This window comes from Triturus cristatus, chromosome 7 (assembly GCF_964204655.1).
Source record: "Triturus cristatus chromosome 7, aTriCri1.1, whole genome shotgun sequence".
Lineage (NCBI taxonomy): Eukaryota > Metazoa > Chordata > Amphibia > Caudata > Salamandridae > Triturus > Triturus cristatus.
Genome location: NC_140590.1, coordinates 385,789,758 through 385,815,383, shown reverse-complemented (window position 1 = coordinate 385,815,383; position 25,626 = coordinate 385,789,758). Strand labels below are relative to the sequence as shown.

The 25,626-nt window shown below is 45.0% G+C and overlaps 1 protein-coding gene across 1 annotated transcript in view; it reads left to right on the top strand.

The window, feature by feature from the left end:
• LOC146809751 (uncharacterized) overlaps positions 1-25,626 on the top strand; it is a 72,095-nt gene that overhangs the window by 18,884 nt on the left and 27,585 nt on the right. Inside the window, exon 2 of the mRNA XM_085614379.1 lies at positions 8,414-8,638. Coding sequence (XP_085470505.1) covers positions 8,414-8,638 — 225 coding nt within the window. The remainder of the gene's footprint in view (positions 1-8,413; positions 8,639-25,626) is intronic.

Here is a 25,626-nt window from a genome sequence, read left to right as displayed (position 1 = left end):
TTTACAAAGGAACAAAATGAGGGGGTTCATTTTGCCATAGAAATTATGATTAGTGCTGCAGAAAGAAATATTTGGGCACATTTTGACTTCTTAAATCCTCTTCTATGTCCTAAAAAAATTCTGACATGCAGATTGAAACATGCACTTTGAATACCAGCAGCAGACCTCCCTGGTGAGCAGTAGCTTTACTACAGCGATCTAATGAGCAACTAGAGTGCTAACATTCAGAATTTATGGCAAATGTGTGACACATCTGAATGCCTTCTTGATGGAAGCAAAGTAAAAAACTGAAAGTATTTCCTACTGAGGAGAATGCAGGAAATTAGGAAACTTCATAACAAATAAATCTCCCAAGATGGCCACCAGAGACAAAAGAGCCCAAATGTAGCCCAAATATCACCCAGATGTAGCCCAAGTATAGCCCAATGACAGAATGCCCCAGAGTGTTCTAACGAACAACTAGAGCGCTAACAGTCTTACTTATGACAAAAGTATGGCACACCTGAAGCCATCTTGATTGGAATAAAGTGGTAACACTTAAAACATTTAATTTACAAAGGAACAAAATGAGGGGGTTCATTTTGCCATAGAAATATGATTAGTGCTGCAGAAAGAAATATTTGGGCACATTTTGACTTCTTAAATCCTCTTCTATGTCCTAAAACAATTCTGACATGCAGACTGAAACATGCACTTTGAATACCAGCAGCAGACCTCCCTGGTGAGCAGTAGTTTTACTACAGTGATCTAATGAGCAACTAGAGTGCTAACATTCAGAATTTATGGCAAATGTGTGACACATCTGAATGCCTTCTTGATGGAACCAAAATAAAAAACTGAAAGTATTCCCACTGAGGAGACTGCAGTAAATGAGGAAATTAGGAAACTTCATAACAAATAAATCTCCCAAGATGGCCACCAGAGACAAAAGAGCCCAAATGTAGCCCAAATATCACCCAGATGTAGCCCAAGTATAGCCCAATGTCCCAGAGAGTTCTTAAGAACAACTAGAGCGCTTACTGTCTTACTTATGACAAAAGTATGGCACACCTGAAGCCATCTTGATTGGAATAAACTGGTAACACTTAAAACATTTAATTTAAAAAGGAACACAATGAGGGGTTCATTTTGCCATAGAAATTATGATTAGTGCTCAAGAAAGAAAAATTAGGGCACATTTTGAGTGACTTCTCAAATCCTCTTCTATTTCATAAAAAAATACTGATATGCAGACTGAAACATGCACTTTTAATACCAGCAGCAGACTTCCGTGGTGAGCAGTAGCTTTACTACAGTGATCTAATGAGCAACTAGAGTGCTAACATTCAGAATTTATGGCAAATGTGTGACATATCTGAATACCTTCTTGATGGAATCAAAGTCAAAAACTGAAAGCATTTTCTACTGAGGAGACTGCAGTAAATGAGGAAATTAGGAAACTTCATAACAAATAAATCTCCCAAGCTGGCCACCAGAGACAAAAGAGCCCAAATGCAGCACAAATATCGCCCAGATGTAGCCCACATGTGCAACATTTAATCAAGTGGTCAACTGGATAAAAAAACATAAAGATTACAAATAATTTAAAAGTTCTTTGTCGCTATTTGAAAACTCAGAAAATATGTCCTCATTTTAGTTTTTTAGAGCACTAACCATAATTTTGATGCAAATAAGACCCTCTCATACATGTAATTTCTAAAGGAAATACTCTAAGTATTACAGTTTTGATTACATCAAGATGACGTCAGGCGTTTCACACTTTTGTAATAAATATAGAATGTTAGCAATCTAGTTGTTCATTGGGATACTGTTGAGAGGCAGAGGCCAGGGGCACGGACTCTGAAAATTGAAGGCAGATAGGAGACTGCAGAGGCAACAATTTGACCACACTGGGCAGGCAGGAAGGGCAGTGGCAGCACAACAGACTTTGGAGGGCAGTGGAAAGGGGGGCAGGGGCAACAAACCAACAATACAGGACTGGCAAGAGATGCTGTGGCAATATAATAGACCATTGTGGGCAGAAGGTAGAGGCAGTGGTAGTACAACCATACTTGTCCAACAGACCGTTTCAGCCAGGAAACGTCCAATGTTTTTAAGCTCAAATGGGCTTTATTTGATCTGACTCCTGTCTACAATCTCCTCTTTTTCAATGTAACTCAAAGGGGGAAATCAATACCCCAGTTATTTTTCAAAATCTCCCTCTTACCAAGTTCAAAATGTTCGCAAGTATGGTACATTGGATCATGCTAGGCAGGAGGAATTGGGGTAGGGACATGGACTCGGATAACAGAGGACAGGAGGGACATGGAGAGGTGCACCAAACTGACCCTACAGGGCAGGCATCAGGGTTTGCAGCAGCACAATACACCACACAGCGCATGCGGGACGGGAGTGCAGCACAACAATCCATAGAAAGCAATAGGGAGGGGACAGGACCATGCACATAGAGAACAGAGGGGAAAGAGGCAATGGTAGCTAGCTGACATAATGGACAGACAGGAGAGAAAGCTGCAGCATAACAGACCATAAAGGGCAGGAGGGGCGGATCAGGGGCATTACAATGGAACAGACAAGCCAGGAGGGAGGGAATAGGGGTCTGCACATGAAATCAGAGGGCTGGGGGCAAGGGGGCAGGGCAGGAGCAGCAAGATGACCATGGAGGTCAGGCAGGATGGGCACTAGAAACAAGACACACCATGGAGAGCAACAATGAGACTATGGTGGCATACACACAGACCATGGAAGGAAGGTGGGAGGGGGTCAGGGGCAGCTAGCTGACCACACAGGGAAGGTGAGAGGGGCCACGGCAGCACAGAAGGCCATGCATGGCAAGCGGGAGGGTTAGTGGCAGCACAATGGAGGGTGCAGGGGCATGCACAAAGGACCATGGAGGATAGATGGGAGCGTCAGGAGCTGGGCACAGACTAGAGAGTTCAGGGGAAGGGGCCTCACAACAGACCACGCGGGGCAGGCAATCAATCTGGCACATCCTATTAGAATATTAATAAGGTCTGCTTGTGGGTCTGCTTGTGGGTTATTTGAAGTCTGAATACCAAGCAATACGCTAATTACATTAAGAGTGATTGGTCGAAGCAAAATCTGAGCTGGGCCCTGCCTTATTTTAAGCCAGAATTCCGTAAGTCCAGGACACGCAAAGAACATATGTTCTAGACTTGCAGCTATAAGATCACATTTGGGACATCTTGTTCGCTCATTGTCAAACTATTGCTGGACCATTTTGAGATTCTTTCGGGGGTGTAGTATAGCTGGCAGATAGTTTTATATTGCTGTATTCTCAAGCTAGAAGAGTGAGTAGAACGGTTTATTCTGCATAGAGAGGAAGAGATCTGATTAGCAGTGATGTTTAAGCCTAATCGAGAACTCCATTTCTCCGCAATTTTCCCACAGTCATCTAGTTTATAAGAAATTAGAACTCTGTATCCGGGACTAATAAGTGATCTAGTCTTGCTGGAATAGAAGCATTTCCAAATATCGGAGTCGGAAATGTTTAACAGCTTCATTTTGCGTATTAGATAATCATAAATTTGGATATATTTGAAGCGTGAAGTTTCAGGTAGTTTATAGAGTATTTTTAGTGTCTCAAAAGCCAAAAAGCCGTCGTTACCATATAAATCACCCAATGTTTCTATTCCAGCGGTTTTCCATGCTTTAAGTGTCCCATCATGGAAAATTCCTGGCAGACTGGGATTCACCCATAAAGATAGTTGAGGGTGAAAAAACGAAGTATTACATTTAGTCAAAATAAGTTGCCATATTTTAACACTGTCTTTAATGGTCTTAAATTTTACTCGCTTGAAGTAGTTTGGGTCGTTCACTTTTGCTAAAAACATGTTAGAATCCTCACCCAGCAAAAATTGGTAGCAATAATACGGTTGCTTGTTCCGAATGAACAAACTACGGAGACGGCTGAGAAAAGCTGAAAAAATATATAATCTGAAGTCAGGAAAGGTAAGACCGCCTTGATTAAGCGGTAATTTATGCAGAGTAATTGATCTACGGGCCTTCTTGTAGCCCCAGATATAACTACTGAAAATCCCATCTAGTCGTTTAAAGTACGTATTGTTAACCAAAAGCGGTATGGACCTAAATAGATATAGGAATTTATGTAGTATATTCATTTTAATTAAGTTAATCCAACCAGAAATACTAAGAGGGACCTTATGCTATTTTTTTTTAAGTTATAGCTGTTTCTTTAGGGGAGCCTCATGATTAAGGGTGATTATTTCGTTAATATTAGAAGCGATTTTGACACCCAAATATGTAGCTGTTCCGCAGATGCCTATGACCGGAGCCAGTGACTTATAATTCATGATAACTTGTGTTTTATGAGAGTTAAGTTTATAGCCAGATACGGACCCAAATTTATTGGCCTCTTCGGTAATACCCAATATGGCTTCTGATACATTAGTTGAATAAATCGCCATATCATCAGCATAGGCCGTAATTTTTAACGAATTCCGGCCATGTTCAAATGGAATGATATTGGGATGAGCTTGTAGAGCACAATGAAAAGGTTCCAAAAATAGCGCGAATAGCAAGGGCGATAGTGGGCACCCTTGCCCTGTGCCTCGGGAGATTGAAAAGCTGGTAGAAGTTATCCCGGCATAGCTAAGCTTAGCCATTGGGTGATCGTACAGCGCCTGTAGCCATTTTAGATATTGACCGTTAAAACCCATAGTAGTCAGTATTGACCAAAGATAGTCCCACCCCACTCGGTCAAAAGCCTTTTCAGCATCCAAAAGTATCATACCGAGTGGGGTGGAGCCAGTCCCGGCCACATCGAATGCAGTAATGGCCATGTTGATATGGGCTGTGCTATCTCTCCCCATGACAAAGCCATGTTGTTGAGGGGTCACCAGATGAGGTATCAGTGGAGCTAATCGTGTAGCCAATACCTTGGCAACATTTTTTGCATCTGCGTTAATAAGCGAAATGGGCCTATATGACCCACATTGATCTCCTGGTATACCTTTTTTTAGAAAAAAGACAATCCTTGTTGTCTTCCAAGATTCAGGTACCTTCCCAGTAATTCCTATATTACCTATCACAATGGAAAATAGTGGTAATAGTTCCTCTATACATAATTTATAAATTTCTAATTGGATGGTGCCCTCCCCAGCAGCTTTACCTGTGAGAAGTGCAGCGACAGCCAATCTGATCTCTGCCTCAGTGATATTTTCAGAGAGCAACTCGATTCCTTCAGTCTCCTTTGCCTTGGTTAAGTTATTATCTAAATATTCTTGAATCTTATTCATGGCCGGGTATTCTTCTGGAGTATATAAAACACTATAAAATGCCACAAATTGCTCGAGGATCTACTCTGGTTGAGTATATAACGTGTTATTTTGACCCTTAATTTCTTTTATAAGTGTTCTAGACTTATCATCAGCAACTTTGTATGCCAGGATTTTGCCGATCTTGTCTCCACTCTCATATTGAGAGAGGTGGTATTTATGTAGACTGGTCATATTTTTCTCCATAAGCCTAGTTTTGAGATTAAGCTTAGAGCTGGCTAATTTTTGACATATATTCGCTACGTTTGATATACCCTGGATCAATGCCTGTGATAATTGCTTTTCTAATATACTTACAGCATTAACCAATGCATCCAAACAGAGTTTGTATAATGAATTTTGATTTAAAACAAACTGTTGTGTGAACCCCCGTATGCTAGCTTCACAAATGTGTCACAGACTACACTAGGTGAGGCTGAGTTTAGATTGATTGTAATAAACTCCGCTAAGTGTGCTTTTAGTTGTGAAATGTAGTCCTTATTAGACATCAGATGTCAGGGAAATGTAAATGGCCTGGGTTTCTGGCAATTCTGTTGGATGGTAAACGATAGTATAATTGGATTATGATCCGAGGCCACCCTCGGGCATATCTCCATAGAGCTATTCGCTAGTATATTATCAGATACCCAGGCCATATCGATTCTTGAGCATAGTTGATGAGGTGCTGAATAGTATGTAAAGCCAGCAATAGAAGGGTATAATATTCGCCATGCATCTTTTAAGTTATGGATGCGTCCAAGTTCGATAATAGCAGCTCGGGATCGGCGCATCCTATGAAATGCTCGATGTCTGGTAGTATCAATATCATAATCCATGATAAGGTTAAAATCCCCCATTATCATAAGTTCTTCGCTGCTATCGAGTAGTTCTATATTTAGCCTATCTATAATAGAAGGGTCATCAGTATTTGAACCATAGAATACGCAAAAAGTATAGGTGTTACCATGCCATAATAGTTGAGCGATGGCCTATCGCCCGGCTTTATCAACCTTTGTTTTGATTATATCTAAATTTAACCTTTTCTGTCTTAGAATAGCAACACCTCTAGTTGAGGTACTGCATTCTGAGCAAACCATCACATCATATCCTAATTGCCCGAGAAGCTTCGGTCCTTATAAGTAATATGCGTCTCGGAAAGTAAAGCTAACTGAGGCTTGTACATATTGAGCTCTTCGGTGACAAGTCGTCTTTTATTCCTACTGTTGAGACCTGCAACATTCCATGCCATACATCTAATTCTAAACATCATCTATACATGTTGCAGAGAGGTGGTGCAGGCCGTGTCCCTTTTTACACCTCTCTGCAATGGCGCTTACTGGACGTACCTAGTGGGCTATTTTGCCCCTAGGGATCCTCAGGATTCAAGGGGACTTAATCTCCCAACTTAAAAAACGGCCACAGGGCGTGTTTACACAGTGGGGAAGGGAGGGGACGGGGCCTGAGGTGACGTGTGCAAACACGCCCTATGGCGCGTTTTAAGTTGGGGAAATAATTCCCCTTCAATCCTGAGGGCCCCTGGGGGCTAACTAGCCCACCAGGTGCTTCCAGTAAGCGCCACTGAGCTGCGTTGCAGAGAGGTGGTCCAGGCCATGCCACTTTTTACACCTCTCTGCAACGCAGCTCTGTGGCGCTTACTGGAGGTACCTAGTGGGCTAGTTGGACCCTAGGGACCCTCAGGATTCAAATGAACTTAATCTCCCAACTAAAAACGGCCACAGGGCGTGTTTACACAGTGGTGAAGGGAGGGGACGGGGCCTGAGTTAACGTGTGCAAACAAGCCCTGTGGCGCGTTTTAAGTTGGGTAAATAATTCCCCTTCAATCCTGAGGGACCCTGGGGGCCAACTAGCCCACCAGGTGCTTCCAGTAAGCGCCACTGCGCTGCGTTGCAGAGAGGTGGTCTAGACCGTGCCCCTTTTTACATCTCTCTGCAACGCAGCTCTGTGGCGCTTACTGGAGGTACCTAGTGGTCTAGTTGGACCCTAGGGACCCTTAGGATTCAAGGGTACTTAATCTTCCAACTTAAAACGGCCACAGGGCGTGTTTACACAGTGGGGAAGTGAGGGGACGGGGCCTGAGGTGACGTGTGCAAACACGCCCTGTGGCACGTTTTAAGAGGTAGTTTTAATCCCCTGCCCTATTATGTACTAGGAGCTTACAGAGGAGGTCATGCTGATCACAGGGGGATCCCATCGCATAGTGTTCCCTAGTGTATGTAGGTGTTTTCACTGTATTCTGAGTGTCTTTTAACATAGCACTGGCTCTAGGACTGGTTAGTCAGACTCAGTTACCACCAGTATCCGTCTGAAAAAGTTGAGGGTACAGGATGATTTTGCAACAAGGCTTCTTTCTGCTCTTCTGTTTTTTCTTTCTGCACGTTATCCTTCTTCCTTCACTTTTCTTCGTCTTTGAGGACTTCTGTTGCTTCTTTCTGCATTTCTTTTTTTTCTTTCTGTGCGTTTTTTCTTCTTTCTTCACATGTCCTATGTCTGTAGGCATAGTTAGAAATTAGCATTTAAAAAACCTTTGAAATTCACTGAAAAAACCATAGGTTTCAGGGGCGTTATAGTTAGGAATTAGCATTTAAAAAACCTTAAAAATTCACTGAAAAAACCATAGGTTTCAGGGGCGTTATAGTTAGCTGGAGTTTTCACTCGTACAAAACCATTGAAATTCCCCCGTTATAGTTAGTTCAGCTAACTGTAACTCGCGCGCCCGCAATGCACTGCTGATGACGTCACATATTACATCACTCATGACATGGTCAGTGACATCACTCATGACATCTCAAATGACATCACTGATGACATCATCCAGTGAATGTGTGTTTTTCTGAAAATTACATATGTTTTATATATGTATATCTCAAGGTCGATGGAAGAATAAATGGGTATATAAGTGTCTAAATGGATGATTTGTTTTTGAACAATTGATTGTATAACTGACTGATTAAGTGTATCTTAGTGAATGCATAATAGTCATTTTGATGAAGCAAAGATTTACAATGTTATCAAATTGACATTAAGTTTTCCTTCATCCTGTGAGATGAAGATAATCATCCTTATATGATGCCATTGGTGTGTTGTATGTCTTCTTGAAGGTGTTATTGTGGCAAGTGTAAATACATGAAAGCACCAATTGAGAATGTCTGCTGCCACGAACACGACTGCATGCTGAAAAACATGAATGACTACAGCGTGGACTGCATTACCTCCCATCCAGCATTTCAGACTGTGGTGTTAGATCCATTTGTCCTGGAGACAGCTTACTACAGCTACCGAAGGAGAAAGTATAGACGGGGCAAGCTGTACCCCGAAGAACTGACGTGAGTATGATGACAACAAATACAAACAAGAAGTATTATACAGTGAAGCCAGGTAGCCCTGAGAGTTAGATCTAAGTAACACACCACTTGCTGAAATGCATTAAACGACCAACCTCCCTTTGCTGCAGATAGGGCTTTCATGTTTTGTTCAAGCCAGACCTAAAGAAGGCGATAATAAACTTTCTCCATCATAGTTCACTGTAGGCCTTTTTTGGGGCATGTGAGCTCTCTTACTTCAACAAAGACTTGAGCAAACCTGAAAACACACATTTTGATTTACTTAGCATTTCATATAATGCTGCCTAAACCAGAGTTGTCAGCACTTTACAACAAACAGTAATAGTAGAGTGACTTTAGGAAAAAAGCTACAAATGACGGCAAGAAAGATGAAGCCAGCATTTAGATGAAAGAAGCTTTAATGAAGGCATGAACCACTTGTGTTGAGACCAATAGGACTACCGTGTATGATTATTTAAAGAGGTGATTCTTTAGCAGAGGTCTGGAAGTCTAACCATAGGGAATTAGATCAGCCAGCAGCTTGACAGTTAATTGTAAAGTGCACTTTCTAATGGAAGATTCCCCAATTTTGGACTGTGTTTATGAACAGAAATACATTTTCTGCTATCCCCAGACCAGAACCCGAGGCCCTTCTGTCTTCCATTTTGATCTTCTATAATGTAAAAAACAAACAGCACCAGTGTATTCCAATGTAGCAAGTTAGTATCAATAATATTCAAGCAACCGTGTGGGCCTGATGTGTAAAGGCACTCTATTCCAATCCCAAATACCACATTCTGGGAACCTATTATAATCACTCTCCCCACCCCCAAGCATAGATATAAAAGTCAAGAGAATTTTTGTCAAAAATTATTTTGATTAGTTCATTGAGGGCTCCAGGTAATGCTATTAAAGAGGATAGTAACTTCTGTATACAGCCCTACTGTTCTATTTACTTCGTATCTTAAAATGATCCCAAGTATCATGGCAGGCATCGACTCTAAAAAGGCGATATAAACTACCTTCAAAACCTTTGCACAACAGCGAAGCAAAGTTGAAAACCTGGGTGGAAGACAAGTTTGTATTCATCAGGGCAGTGAGGCTATAGACAATATACCCGGCTCTGAATATTCCGGATCTGAAAAACAAACTCTAAAATTAACAGATTATTTGCTTCTTTTTTGGACTATTCATCTTTGGGGGGGCGGGAGTGGGGAGTATCAGATTGGGGAATTTCTAAACCTTTTCTCAGAGCAATTCAACTAGCACTTTGAAAAACCTGTGTCCGAGTTAAGATCAGAGCTGGGACCAGGGTGACACAAAACATACCAGTGCCATCTACCAAAGGCCTGAAGCTGAGATGCGTGCTGGCACCTTTGTTTTTTAATTTGTACACAGACGATATGGGGAAAGGTTGAAGGGGGTGAGAAAGTTTCTACCAAAGCCGGGGGAACATGTATTGTTTCAAGATGCTGATGATGCAGCCATCCTGGACACCACCCGAATTGACTTGAAAAGGTCCCTTTAGGCAATAAAAACAAGGGACTATGATCGGCCCACTAAGTTTTATTAATTGTTGGGGGAAAAACAGAAATAATAGTGTATGGTATATGCAGGAAAGCATTCACTTGGAAGTTGGCCTCTGAAAAACTGGAGTGAGTACAAACATATACCTGTCATGGGCTTTGATACCATAGTAGCACAGGTCCAAAGTCACATTTACATGCTTTAATAATCATTGGTAAATCCAAAGAGTCCCACCTTTATAATACAAATGCTGAGCTCTTGGGTTTGCCAGGGTTTGGAAAGTATTGATTAAAAAAGTAAAATAATAAAATATTTCAAAATAATGGAGAAAAAGCACGCACATACGTTATGGTATCTCAAAACTGTACATTGAATTAAACATTTTCAATGTTTATAAATTACATGGTGTATTATTTCAAGAATATTTCACTAAGGAACCTCTGAACAGAAATTTAAAAAGAAATAGGAACAGTTGACTGTAAATGGAAATACTTTCCACATGATTCAGCCATTTGCTTCTCTGCAATAGCCCAGGGATCAGATTTATGGGCCTCCAGTTGAAGTTTCATGCTAAGTACACCTTCTGCCTCGGACGTCAACTGAGTGATTGCAGCAAATGGCCCTTCCCCTAGCGCTATAAAACCCATTGAGCGCCATTGCATGTACTTTCATGCAATATGTAGAATGCAGGAGATGAAACAAAAAGAACCCTTTGTTAGACCTGTCAGCCCTAGGGTGGTCTTTCCCTGTATTTTTGCCCTTGCCTCATTTTTTCCACCCTCTTTTTCGTTGGCCTTAGGTCTCCGAGCGCCTTTCCACTGCTAATCAGTGTTAAGGTGCAGGTGCTCTCTTACCCCAATATGGCTGCCACAGGCCCCTGCTACTGCGGAGTGGCCTTTTTTGTCGCACCCTAGTTGCCAGGAGCTGGCTGGGACCCTACAACATTGTTGCGATACCAGCCCGCCCTTTTCTCCTATAGCTAGAGTGGGGAAGCTCCTGGAAATTGCTGGAACCTTCTAGAAGAAGGGTGGTGTTTACTTTTGCCGCCTTAGAGGGTGGTTACCTGACCTAGGGCTACTTAAGGAAAGGAGGGAACATTTTTAGTCAGTTAAGGCGACGCAGACCTGGGGGAACCTACGCAGGAGTTTTAGGCGGTAGGGCCTAGTCAGGGACCTATGCCACTGAAAGTGACAGGGCTTAGGTGCTTCCTTTTAAGTTGAGTGAGGGATCCTGAACTAGCCCACTGATCTGGCCCAGCGGGAGGGGAACCCAGGGACAACCTACCAAGCCTGACTAAGAACTCTTTACAGTCACCAACTCAAACTACCCCCCCCCCCACCCCCCCCAAGGAACTAACCACTAAGGGCGCAGGAACCAACAGGCGCCGAAGACGACCTTCTAAAACTTACTACTGAACTGCTGGGGGATCGACCAGGTACCAGCGCTGTGCCACCCCTGTGCTGGCCTGTCCTCCCAGCTGCCATGCTCGGCGCTGGACTCCCATCTGACTGTCACCCTCAAGCTGCAGGCTGGGCCTTAATTTCCCCTACCCCCGCTGGGGGGGGCCTTAAAAATCACTCACCGTTGCGGCCCGGGGCCGGAAAGATTGTCCCCGCTGTCACCGTGGCCCGCGGAGAAGCCCGGGGCCCCGCCGCTGCCGTCGCAGCCTGAGCAACACGCACCGGAATGCAGCGAAGGCCTGAAGCCACCCAGCAAGGGCCGCGTTAGGCCCTGAAGCCAAGTCCCGCATCACCTGATGGGGGCGGACTCTGAACCCCCGCCACTTCGCCATTGGCTGTACGGGCCACGCCCCCGCAGACCGCGCTGCCATTGGTGGCTGCGGGCGCGCCTTCCCCTGAACCTCGGAGGAGGAATTGACGAGCCCCGCAGACTCCTCTGCGGCCCAGACATCGCCGGGAGACCCACGCAGCCGGCGGAAGGGGCTCCGTGGCAGCCATAAGGAGTGAGCCCCCGCCCGGCCGAGGATCGACACAAGGGCCCGGTGTGAGGCCGAAGATCAAGGTAACCCCTGGGGAGGAGGGCGGAAGGCCGTGGAGAGGCCCGGGACCCGCCCTTCCCCCGGGGACGTCTCTTGTTTGGTCCGGTGGGCCCCCACTGCCTCGAGAAGGGGAGAAATTGCACAAGCCAAGGCCCCATTGACTCGCGCCCTGTGAAGGGCTAAGTGCTTGCCTCCTCCACAGGATATTTTGGGGCATAAGGTTCGCCAAAGCTATTCCATTTGGAGACACTGGGTGACCCTACCTGACAGGAGGTGATATCCCGGCTTGACTGTTTAATGCCCCAGTGGAAGGCGGTGCTTGAATACCCTGTGTAGCGGGGCCATGATATGCCCTGTTTAGGGCTATAATTGAATGCCAGATTTACTCCTAATGAGTTGCTATGTGCAGCGCTATCCCTAAATGCTATGGTTTGAAGTGCTAATGACTTGCTTTGTGCAGCGCTATGCTTAGAGGCCATGTTGGAAGCGCTAATGAGTTGCTATGTGCAGCGCTATCCCTAAATGCTATATGCAGCGCTATGCTTAATGGCCAAGTTTTGAAGCGCTAATGAATTGCTATGTGCAGCGCTATGTTTACCTGCCAAGTTTTGAAGCGCTAATGAATTGCTATGTGCAGCGCTATGTTTACATGCCATGTTTGAAGCGCTAATGAATTGCTATGTGCAGCGCTTTGCGTAAACGCTGTGTTTGACGCTCCCCAGCATCACCAGGTGTCGCGCTTTGATTCAATGCCAGGTTTTGATGTTTTAATGAACTGCCAATCTATTCCTAATGAAATGCTTTTGATACTAATGTTGAACTAGATAAAACTGATTGGTTTTATTCAACCTACTTTGTAGTGTCCATTATTGCGTGAGTTTCCTGTCTCAGTGGATGTGTGTGCTGTATGGTCACTTTACACGTAAGCCCTTGGATGCCTACCTGCTCGCGCCACGCTACCCCCATTTCCTGGTGACCCCCGGTCCAACACCCTTAAAGTCTGCTCTTCAGATATAGCTCAGCAAAAATTTCCCTCTTGCTGTGCTTGTATAGACTAGCTGGCAGGTGTGGGGAGCAGCATAGTTCAGGTAGGGCATTTGAGGGGTGAACCAGCACACGAGCCTGAGAGGTAGAAAAGACATGCACACTCGTGAGATAGTGAATGAAAATGGAAAAAGTATTTTAGCGGTCCTCCTCTGGCACTGCCACCGCCGCGCCAGTTGGAGGACCTCCAAGCCTGTGGTCAGACCGCCTGCCGGTTTACGATTGTAAAACAGGTCAGGCAGAGTGGCGGTGGTCTTACGGCGGCAGTCTGTTAGGAGAGCCTAACCTGCAGTGTCTGGCTGACTGCACATTCCAGCATGCCGCTATGTGCAGGAAAGGGGGTGTAATTCCAGGGGGCACAGCATGTGCCCCCCTGCCCTCCACATGCCGTCCCAGGTCCATAGGGGGCAGGTGGCCCTGTTAGGGCCTCCATAGTTGCCTCTCCACCACCCTTTTCATGGCAGGCTCACCACCATTCATAGGGCAGTGGAAAGGCAACTCAGAATATGCTCAGTGGTGCCGCGGATCTCCGGCAGATGCAGCGGTCCTGTGGTGGTCCGTCGGCCACACTCGTAATAATGCGGGTGGGCCCACAGTGTGGCAGTGGTCAGACCACCAAATCAGGCCCTAGAAGAGAAAGTCAAGCCATTGAATAAGAAGCAAGCAAATGAGAGTGACAATAAAGCCAACCATTGGGAAGCCAAAGGCTTGCTCTCTAAGATAAGGTTAGAGTTTGATTTTGTTAAAATAAACATGTTGCTGAGTTTATTATTTATAAAATAGCATTATCAACTCAATGCCTCTGCTGAGTTCCTGAAGGATTGGCTTTGGATTGAAATATCTAGTGCTAACCAATTTGCAAAAGAATCCACAGACCATATAACATTATACTTTTGATCAGTTTCAAATAAATGCACTGAATACCTCGAACAAGTTTAACCTTATCAAATCTCCATTTCAATAAATAATATTGTATTTCTCCTTCCAAAGTGACTATGAGGCTTTCAGTATGCTTAAAAGAGCAAACCTTGTTCTAGAGACTTTAATCTTGCAAACGAATATCGAAAAGATGTTTTAATTATAGAATGTTGCAGGAATAAAGTCTCTAGATAGTTTTCTCTAGCTCTCATGTGAGCTTCTTTCCACTCCACCCCACTCTCCGTGTTCTTCTCTCCCCACCATTTGTGTTCTTGTCTTCAGGTGTGCTTTTCCCCTCGCATCAGTGTTGTTCTCTTTCTTGTGCGATGCTTTTCCCCTCCTCACCCTTACTCACTCCCTCAGTATGGCACCGTAAGGGGAACACTATTGAGGGTATAGCAGAAGAAAAGATGCTGAGCCAGGTTGGAAGGCGCTTATCAACTGGGTTAGTGGGCACGTTGGCGGCACGCTGCTATAAAGTGGACACATGCAGTTTTGTGGTCAAGGAAAACGCATGAAATATACTTAGTACCACCGCATTAGAGGAAATAGTGCAGGCATGATGCAGAGGTGTTTGGACAAAATGTAGAGTTGGAAATACCGGGAGACAGAAGTATCGGAAATAAAATATTGTGATACATTGGTATCGTGATAGAAGAATATCGTTGACAAGAATATAGTTTTTAGAGGTAATATCGTTTTAATTAATATTGTTGTTTAATATCGTTTTCAGTAATATAGTAATTACAAATATTGTTTTTAAATAATTTTTATGTTTTAATTGGTAAGTTAAATATATGTGTTACTATTGTTTATATATAAATGTTATTCATTTTTTAAAACTAGCATGTAATTTTAAGTGATTTTGAACTTTTTTATTTAAATTTTAATGGTAATTTATAGTGTTGTAGTGAGTTGTTCAGTTTGTGGGGGTAAGAGTGAGAAGTTAATTAGGTAATATTTATTCCTTTATTTTATGATTGATATTTATTATGTAATACTGATTTTTTTATTTATGTTATTTGCAGGCTGTTTGTAGGGGTAGAGAGTGGGAAGTTAATTAAGTAATAATTACCAATTAATTATTATTTGTTAATTATTTAAGTGATTTTTAAGCCGAGCCTGCGCTCCTCTGCGAGGCATGCTATAATCCCTATGTGGGCTTTTAACAGCCCACTGCTTTTTCAATCTTCGTTGCTTGGTCTGTCTTTAGAAATGCTATTGCTTTCGTTTGTGAATAGTGCACATTTGTCCCAACTTGTGGGTGTTTGGTTACCACCCTGGCGACTTCCCCCGCTACATCGATCCTTTCACTAGTGGCCATATGTTTTGTTTCAGTGCAAAACTTTTTCGTTCCCCCTTATCATCGCAGCTCGCTTGTATTTATTGTTTCCTGGTCCTGTCCTCAGCGCTTATTCAGCTTCGGCACCCGTTGCTGCTCCCAGCTGCTCTTTTTCATTCTTCGTCGTGTAGGTCCCTCCCCTCTCTCAAGGCGATGGCGTCAACCTGTCAGGTCATGGAGAAGGAGGACTCTAGTACCATGCTGAGGTTAAGGGCGTGGTCCGTAGGGGTGGAGGGGCTGCCTAGGGCGGTGGGCCACCAGGAAGTGTCCCATGTAGAGGGGGAGGGTCCGAGGACCTCTGTCTTCTCCGATTTGAGCTTCAGGCAGCTGCTGCTCATCCAGGATGCAACGTCTTTCATTCGTTCCTGTAAGTTGAGTTTGGTGGTGATGGGGTCCTTGGTGAGCGAGAGTATGAGCTGGGTGTCGTCGGCGTAGGATACTATGCTGAGTCCGTACTGTCTGACGATGGCGGTGAGGAGGGCCATGTAGATGATGAAGAGCGTGGGGCTGAGCGATGATCGTTGGGATACTCCGCAGTTGATTTCTGTGAGTTCGGAGAGGAATGGTGGAGGTCTGATTCTTTGAGTTCTGCCGGTGAGGAAGGAGCAGAGCCAGTCGAGAGCAGTTCCCTGTATGCCCGCTTTGTGGAGTCTGGCGGTGAGTGTGCGGTGGAAGACGGTGTCGAAGGCTGCAGAGAGGTCGAGTAGGATCAGGGCTGCGGTGTGTCCTTGGTTGAGGAGGGTGCGGAGGTCGTCTCTGGCTGCGAGTAGAGCGGTCTCAGTGCTGTGGTTGCTGCAGAATCCGGATTGGGAGGGGTTGAGGATGGAGTTTTCTTCGATGGATTTCATTGGTCTTCTCGGTGACTTTTGCCACAAAGGGGAGGAGGGAGATAGGTCGGTAGTTCTTGAGGTCCGTGGGATCTGCTGCAGGCTTCTTGAGAAGGGGTCTGACTTCTGCGCGTTTCCAGTCATCGGTAAAAGATGCCGGTTTCAAAAGTAGGCATTGATGGTGCGTCGTAGTTCTGGAGCGATCTCGGCGGCAGCTCTGTGAAAAATGTGCGGGGCAGTGGTCCGTGGGAGCTCCCGAGTGGATACCTTTCAAGGTCGATGCAGTGTCTTTTGTGGATACTGGGGTCCAGCAGGAGATGGTGGGCTGGCTGGCGTTGCTGAGGATGGAGTGGTTTCGGAGTCAGGTGTCGTTGAAGTTGTCGTAGTGGCCCTTGGTCTTCAGATGGAAGTAGGAGCCAAGCTTGTTGCAGTGGGCCTGGGAGGTGGTGATGTGGTGATGTCCGTGGTTTTGCTGTGAGGTTTGGTGAATTCCTGCATGATGCTGAAGAGTTCCTTGGAGTTGCTGGAGTTGGCGAGGATCTTGTTCAGGATGAAGGTCCTTTTGGTGGATCTGATGCGTTGGTGGTATTCTGTCATGGCGTTCTTGTAAGTGGTGTAGTCTTCCACCGATTTGCTGTTTCTCAATTTATTCTCGAGATGTCTGCAGGTGCGTCTGGATTCTTGTAGGTTGGTGGTGAACAAGGTGGCCTTCCTGGGGCGCTGTCTGTCAGGGTTACGTAGGGGTGCGAGCTCGTCTGCGCAGTTGGAAATCCATCTGTGGAGTTCTTTGGCTGCAAGTTTGGTGCCGGTCGAGGTGGCGGGGGCATCACGGTTGAGGGTGGAGTTGAGCTGCTTCTCAGTGATTTCTCTGTGATTTTGCTCCAGTTTCTTCATGGAGGGCAGGGTGCAGGTTTGGGCACCGTGGGTTTGTTGACACGGAAGTGTACGCAGTGGTGGTCCGTCCATGGGGGTTGCGTGGTGTGGCTGAAGTGGATGTTGTTACCTCCTGCGAAGATGGGGTCGAGGATGTGTCCTGCCTTGTGGGTGGGGGTGGTGACGAGTTGTTTCAGTCCGAGGTTGTCCAGGAGTCCAAGGTTGTCCAGGAATTGTCCCCAACTCTGCCAGGAGGGTGGCAGAGTTGGGGTCGCTGATGTTGTCGAGGTGGAAGTTAAGGTCCCTGATAAGTATGTAGTTGCGATGGCATGGGGTGCGATGGATCGGCGGTGGTGGTGGTGAACGCAGTTCGAGGTCCGGGAGGTCTGTAGGCAAGGGTGCCTGTTAGGGTCGTTCTGGGGCTGGTCTGGATCTGGAAATTGAGGTGTTCGGTGGTGGGCGGGCTGTCGCCCGAGCTCTATGTCGTGAGTCAGAGGGAGCTCTTGTGTGCAATGGCAAGTCCCCCTCTCAGGCAGTTGGGGCGGTCCGTCCTCTGGCTCTTGTATCCATCCAGGATGGTGGTGGCGATTTTGGGGGCGGAGGTGGAGTTGGTCCAAGTTTCTGTGAAGAAGGTAACGTCTGGCGAGAGGGTGTCAAGGAGGTCCCAGATCTCTACAGCCTGTCTGTGCAGGGAGTGCACATTTTGTAAATAAACATAGATTGTAAAATGAATGCAAAAATACTAGCAAAACGGTTAGAGACATTTTTCTCACAACTCATTAATACAGAACACTAGTCTTCTATGCTATATAATAGAGAAAGCTACAACTATTACTTCACCACCACCATTGGCAATTCCCCCTGAACTAGAGAAGGCTTTGGACAAATTCTCCTGGACCTTCTTCAAAGTTGTTCTCAATAAGTATTATTTTGATAAAGAATTTATCAAGATGATTATGGCTATATACGGAACCTCAAGCTAAAGTAAGAGCAAGTGAAATTTTATCGGACTCCTTCAACCTTCAAGATACAAGACAAAGTTGTCCACTTTGTTTCTTACAATTCCGAATCAATAATAGTCAATACAAAAGACAATGACAACATTTGGGTTTACAATGAAATGACACTACAGTTAAGATTACGGTCTATGCCAATAATATATTAAGTTACCAAAAATGCCATCCCCTCTATCCAATGTCAGGGAACAAGTTTAACAGAGACAAATCAGAACTCAAAAACATCGAAACCACATAGGATCCAAATATATTCTGGATAACACAGGTCTGATATGGTGAAGAAAGCACCTGAAATACTTGGGTGTTGAATTCGGAGATAATCTAATTGACCCTATCCGCCATAATGAAAAAACAACATGTTTCGGTCCTATCGAGAGGGTGGTCTCTGAAATGTATTTCTTGATGAGGCAGATGGCAGGAACACTGTCCAGCAGACCATGCTATGAGAGAACTCTTAAAGGGCTGGAGAAATAGAGCAACGCCTATGCAACTGACGGTTGGACCTTAGACAGACTTTGGAAATGCACATAAGATATACCTTGTACCTACCCCTTCTCCTAGTGTATCAGACCCTATGTAGTACTACAAAATTGTATTTCTTCATGTTAAACAATGAGCTTAGCAGTCCCAAGAATCGGGATTGGGGATGGTGTCTGGCGGGCTAATACATGGCTTAAGTCCGACCGACGTTTGAAAGTTCAGTTATGGGGTGACAGGCACTCTGCAGATTGGGGAGGATGAGAGGTTCTCTGCCCACTGTGCAGGGTTGCAGGGAGGGGGGAGTTATATGGTTTGGAGTCTGAAGTTTGCATTTTTATTTTTCAGTATGTCAGATGCGTAGACTAGACACACAGTGGGAGTAGGGGCAAAGAAACAGAAGGGGCTAGTAATGTGTCGCTATACATAACAGATGCAGCAACAGACATTCAGTTCAGAGCTCAGTTAGACGACACCAATGACCTCACATACCTCCACTCACTACAATCACCCTTACCAGACCAGATCTAATACTTATGACCTGGAAGGTTAACGGCATAGGGAAGAAAATCAAATGTACAGTGGTGATGCAATGTATCAGACGGCATGCACCTGACATAGTCTTGTTGCAAGAAACACCCCTGAAGGGCAACACCTCCAAAGAGCTAGACAGACTTGAATACAAATTATTAGCACACGCGGGGTTCACCTCCGGGTCCAGGGGTGAGGGAATACTAATTAAAACAAAACTTCAGTACGAAGCACTTGAGAAGGGACTCCTTAAACCTGAAGCGACTTCTGCAGAGTCTAAAAACCTGACCTACAGGCTAGTCACATAATCTGCCTCAAACAGCAGGAGATGTGAGATATTGCGGAGGTGAAAGCTAGGGAGTATGCTAGGGCATCCCATAGGAGACCATAAGACATGGCCGACAAAGCCACAAGTGAATTGTATGGCTGGTAAACAGAGATAGAGAGAGAAACTGGGTACTAGAGATTAAAACCCCAGGTGGAGAATCTTGCACGTTGGGTGAGAGTATAGCGGCCGCATTTGCGACCTATTATGAGCAGCAATACTAACCCTTCTTGATACAAACCGAAACAGACTGTGTAGAGCACCTAATGGATGCGAATCTCCCCACAATTTCACAGGAAAACCTTGAAGAACTAGATAAACATATCACCGCAGAAGAGATATGAGGTGCAACCAGGGCTCTACAATTAGACAAGTGCTACGCGAACAAATGATGGACGGAATGCTGAATAAATCATACATTCACCCCCAGTCAAGAGATCTGGGTTAAATCCATCGTTCTTTTGCTCACCAAGCTACCCCAGCTTAGACCCAGCCATATGCAAATCAGTCTTGACCCTGTGCCTCATGGGAACAGTCCAGACCGAACTACCAAGCCAGGTCCTCCCTGGACTGTAAACAAGTATCCTGGGAGCGGTTTCTGGGTATTACCCTTCATCAACCAGGCTATCTTGAATCCAGTGGGACAATGAGCAAGGGACCCACGTCTGGGCATACCTTTCCCACTTAGGGTGAAAAGTGCTACGCAAACAAATAAATGATGGATTTAACCCAGATCTCATGACTGGGGCCGAGTGTATGATTTATTCAGCATTCCGTCCATCAAATGCCACAACAGTGAAGGATGTGCAGGACGCAGGCTGCATTTTAAATAGCACATCGCGGAGGCGAACTATCCATTTGTCCCTCGAATTTCTTGTAAAACGGAGCCCAGACAGTTTGTTTACCGCTAAATATCTTAAGGGGGTAACACTTTGACACCTTGTAAAGTGAAACTACCAATACAAAAACGGACCCTGATACCGAATAACATTTATGTAATACAAACAATAAGGTTTTGAATAGGTGACAGCTCCATTTTTTATAAATTGTTTTTATCTGAACAAAATTGAGGACATCATACGAATTTGAAAAAAAAAAAAACAATCAAAACCCAAATTTCCATACAAGGACCGTACAGAATCAGGAAACAATATATTAAGAAACCTCTTATTTTATCACTTGTCTTGAAAAAGATGGAAATAGTTGGAAAAATCCATCGAAACGCGTCGACGCAACTTTAATTACATAGGGCCTCATGTACGTAGCCCAATACCGGTCGGTAACGGCCGATTTTCGGTAATTATACCGTTACCGACCGGTATTTAGGCTGTTGACATGTAGGGGGCTCATTTCTGTATTCGGTAATTTACCGAATCGGTAAAATTACCGAATCGGTAATTTTACCGATTCGGTAAATACCGAATACAGTAATGAGATGTAGGGGGACTGTGTGGTGGGTGTGGGGATTCGTTATTTACCACCAACTAATAGTTGGTGGTAAATGACGAATAGGTGTGAAAATGCATTTTTGTGCACTGTGAAGTGTGCAATGTGGCAGACATACATGCCCCTAGGGCATGTATGTGCACCACATGTGCACACATGGAAGAATCAGGGGTACAACAGGGTGTCAATGTGACACCCTGCCACCCTTGAATGTGCTCCCCCCATTACCGAATCGGTATTTACCGATTCGGTAATGAGGCATACCTTCCCATTGATTCAATCAATGGGAAGGTATGCCTCATTACCGAATCGGTAAATACCGATTCGGTAATTACCGACTTACTCCGATTCGGTAACATTTACCGAATTTTTACCCACATACACTTTACCGATTCTTAAATACCGAATCGGTAAGATTCGGTATTTATGAATCGGTAAAGTGTATGCCACCTACATATGGCCCATAATCTCTATTGGAATATGGTCGTGCCATTGTACAAATAGAAGTTTAAAACAGACCATTAATTCACTGCTGTAGATGATATGTACAGACAAAGACTATCGATAGGAGTCTACAATCGTGTTTTCTCTTCTGTTTTTATGTATTGATATTTTTGTTAAAATGTTGTCTTACATGTCAAAGTGAAAAGTTTGTTTTGAACAGAGTGTATGTATTAAGAGACAATTGCCTTTGTGTCAATTTATTGATTTTTATGCAATTTTAATTAAAGAAATATTTTCAACATATTTTTTGTTTCTGTGTTAAAATTGAACTCAACCCCTTAGCTTGGGTTCTTGGAAGTTTTTTTTATTTTGTGTTCATATTATGGTATATGTTGTCGAGATTTGTTCCAAAGGGAACTTGTATTTTACTTGTTAAGAGTACCTTATCCCTTTGATCTTAAAAGGGGTCTCTCTCTTGAATTTACAAGACTACCGAAACATACATAAACGACCGTAAGAATCTGGAGGGAGGCGACCGGATTCCTGGGTTGGAAAGGCAAACTAATGGAGTGTACTCCCCTTTGGGACAGTGACCTCCTGAGAGAAGTACGCAAATTACGGGGATTCCATACGTGGGCACTCCTGGGTATTGAGTTCCTAGGGGACGTATGGAAGGGCCAAAAGATGGTGGACTTCCAGAGCATGCAGTTGGACTACCAAATGCCTGACACCGAGCATTTCTGTTACATACAATTGAAACATGCTCTAAAAACACATATCAAATTGGGCAAACAAATACCTGAATATACACCATTGGAAGGCAGAGTGCTAGTAGATTCGATATCGGAGAAGGCTACCTCACTCATATATAAAAAGATTATGAACAACACCTCAGACCCACCGGTAGCCCTGAGAGAGACATGGGAAGGAGATGTTGGGATCCTAGAGTAGGATGACTGGTCGGAAGCCATACAGAGCCCCAGAGAAGTAGCTATAAGAGCACGGTTCCAGCTGATACAACTCCGAATCTTTCTTAGATCCTACACAACCAGATTGAGACTTTACCGAATGGGCAGATGTGACTCAAATAATTGTATGAGGGGGCGTGGGGAGGTGGGTACCTTTTTTCATAGACTGCGGAGCTGTCCAAGGCTACAGAGAAACTGGAGTAAGATCACAAAAGTGATGACCATGGTACTGGGGCAGGTGTCCCAGTAGAAGCCCGATGGCATATATTATGTGTTACAGGAGATACCACATTGTCGAAATACAGTAAATTGTGGCTAATGTTAGCAGCTATAATAGCCAAAAGGAACATAGCTGGGGCCTGGGGGATAGCACAGCCCCCTACAGTCAAGGACTGGGAGAAATACCGGGATTGGTGCTGTGCTGCGGAGAAAGTGATCTATCAAAGCCAAGGATGTCCTGGGAATTGGGACAAGGTTTGGAATAAATGGGTGGAAACAGAGGTATCGGAATCAACATAATGAGGTAACTGTTGTATGACGTGGGGAATAGACATTGAAATGTATGAGTCAACTGACGGTGGACCTACCACCCGAATAAACAGGCTTGAGCAGAACCCATTGGTAAATAAGAGATCATCATACTTTTAAGAAAGTATATGAGATGGGGGGCACTAGAGAGCCCGAGGCAAGATGGGCGCACATTAGTGCTGCTGCTGGTCGGGGTTATAATCCGACAATTATCCTTAACTATTGCTGCCGCCCAGCGGAAAAACGACATTATATGTATTACTTTACATGAGAGGTATAAGTTGCTGTGCAGAAGGCCACCATCAGAGCACACCTCAAGCCGTTTTTGACTCAAATGAAAACAATGCAACATGGCAGCCCCCACGAGCAGGTATCGCACCGGCGCTGCCTCAGACAAAGAGGTGCTGGCAAGTGCTTGAAATACCGGCTCTTTGGTGTTCTGAAAGTGGTAGGCAGCGGGAAGGACGAGTGCTGCATGTGAGCTAGACGAAGCACGGTAAGGAGGCAGGCATCAATATACTGCGAACGCACCAGCGGGTGGACGAGCGGCTAACAGTGAAGGCTGGTGTGAGGTGTGCGGCCGAACATGAAATATACATTAGGGCGATATAACTGAGTTGCGTTGGCTCTAGCTGTGCTGCTACGCTGCTCCAATAAGACATTTGCCGTAGCAGCGGAGCCGGCGGATTGACGCAGGGAACGCTGGCAAGGCGTGCTTGCGGCCTGGAGTACTTCCGAAAGCATGGCAGAAATCTCCGTCTGCAGCGGTAACTCTACACTGCATTGAACTGCAAGCCCCGAACTGTGAACGAGGGTAAGCGGACTGCTTTGGATGTTTTAATTGATGCAGCCTGGGACGGCACCGAGCTGTACGGGCCTGGTCACTGTCTTCGGATGCAGCTAAGAGAAACCGATCGACGCCCATGCTGCGAACACTAGAGATTGCCACTACAAAGCAGCTATGTACACTGTGCAGTGATAGCGACTGCTGCGGCAACGGCTGGAGTGGCGGCTGCCTATAAATAGAAGTTTGGCAAACGGCTCTATGTAGTATAAGTGGGGCATGCACACCAGGCACTCCAAAACACAGGACATAGAGTATTTCTATCAACGAGCTTGGACTCTGAATAAAGCGCACAAAAAATAATTACCTTACAGGCCGTTGCGGGTTGAGCTGCACAGCGACGTGATCAACAATCGTGCACAGATATTGTAGTGCGGCGTGCTGGCGTGGTGGAGAGCACATGCTGCAGCCTGAACATGATGACTCGCAGTACCAGCGGTATGAAAACACAAAACTGCTACTACATAGTGAGTGGGGACACTGTCTGCAGACATGCAAGGCGGTATGATGTAACAGAACCACACCACAGATTCTGTAAAATCCTAGCACACTGAAGTTCAGAAGGAATCCGGTGGCAGGATATATTGCATAACACAGGAGAAGGCTAACCACAGAAATTGTTCAACTCGTAGTTGAGCAGGACGGAAGCACAGGGCAGCATATATTAAACATCAGCACTATACTGGCACTGACCAGTGATATTAACTAAAGGGGCATCCTTATTCGTTCTACATAAAGCGTCAACGACATCTGTTGCTGCACCAGCGTGTTACTTCTGTGAAATTCACTAGCTGTGAGGCGGGCTAAACAACAAAAAGCGCTCTGTGGCCCTATCTGCATAACCTGGTGGTCGCTCCAGCAGGACTGACTGCGTGCCCTTAAAGGAATCACAGGCAAGATGAATAAGAAACAATCTAAGCTTCCATTCGAATCCAAGCAGATCACAAAGTCTCAAACACAGGTTACGTCAGATACTGAACCAGAACTGGAAGCAGGTACCAGTAGCAAACTAGAACGTATGATGCTTGCAATGCAACACAGTTTGCAATTGATTGACAGCAAAATAGACGCCATTAATCTATGGATAGATAACATGGCAGCAAAGCCCGACAAGCATGGCTCGCCGCTGGCTGGAGCAGAACAGCATATCTCTACCGCAGAGGATCAGGTGGAGGTTGTCAGTGCTTCTTTCTCACAAATGGTGAAGGTCTTGGCAGTGATACAGGTGAAAAATGAGGACCTTGAAGCCAGGTCACAGCGTAATAATTTGCGTATCACGGGTGTGCCTGAATCAATCAACACGGGCACAATGGGGCTGTACGTCAAGACCATGCTAAAAGACAAGCAGTGGGCAGAAATTTTGACCATGTTGGTCGTGGAGCGTGCACACAGATCCTTGGCGCCCAAGCCTGTACCCAGTGCTCCGCCGCGCCCTATAATTACCACATTACTAAATTACCGGGATCGTGACACTGCTCTCCGACTGGCAAGGGAAAAAGGCAATTCAACTTATCAAGGCATGGAGGTTGCACTGTTCCCTGACTTCACAGCTGCTGTACGACAAGCGTGATGTGAATTTCATCCAGTAAAGAAAAAGATACAAACTTTGAAAATCCAATATGCAATGCTGTACCCGGCACGGCTCCGGATACAACATATGGGCAGGGCCATGATCTTTACAGCACCAAAAGAAGCCATGCAGTTTGTGCGCCAGATTGAGCGACAAGAAACGTCGTGAACAGCCGGTAAAGATGTATACATTGAAGATTGAACACGTGCGCTGCACAGAGCAGTGAGACTGGTAACAATAGCAAGACTGAGAAATGCTGCAAATGTGAGACTAACTGGTGAATGTTGTTGTTTTTATACTATGTGGATAAGG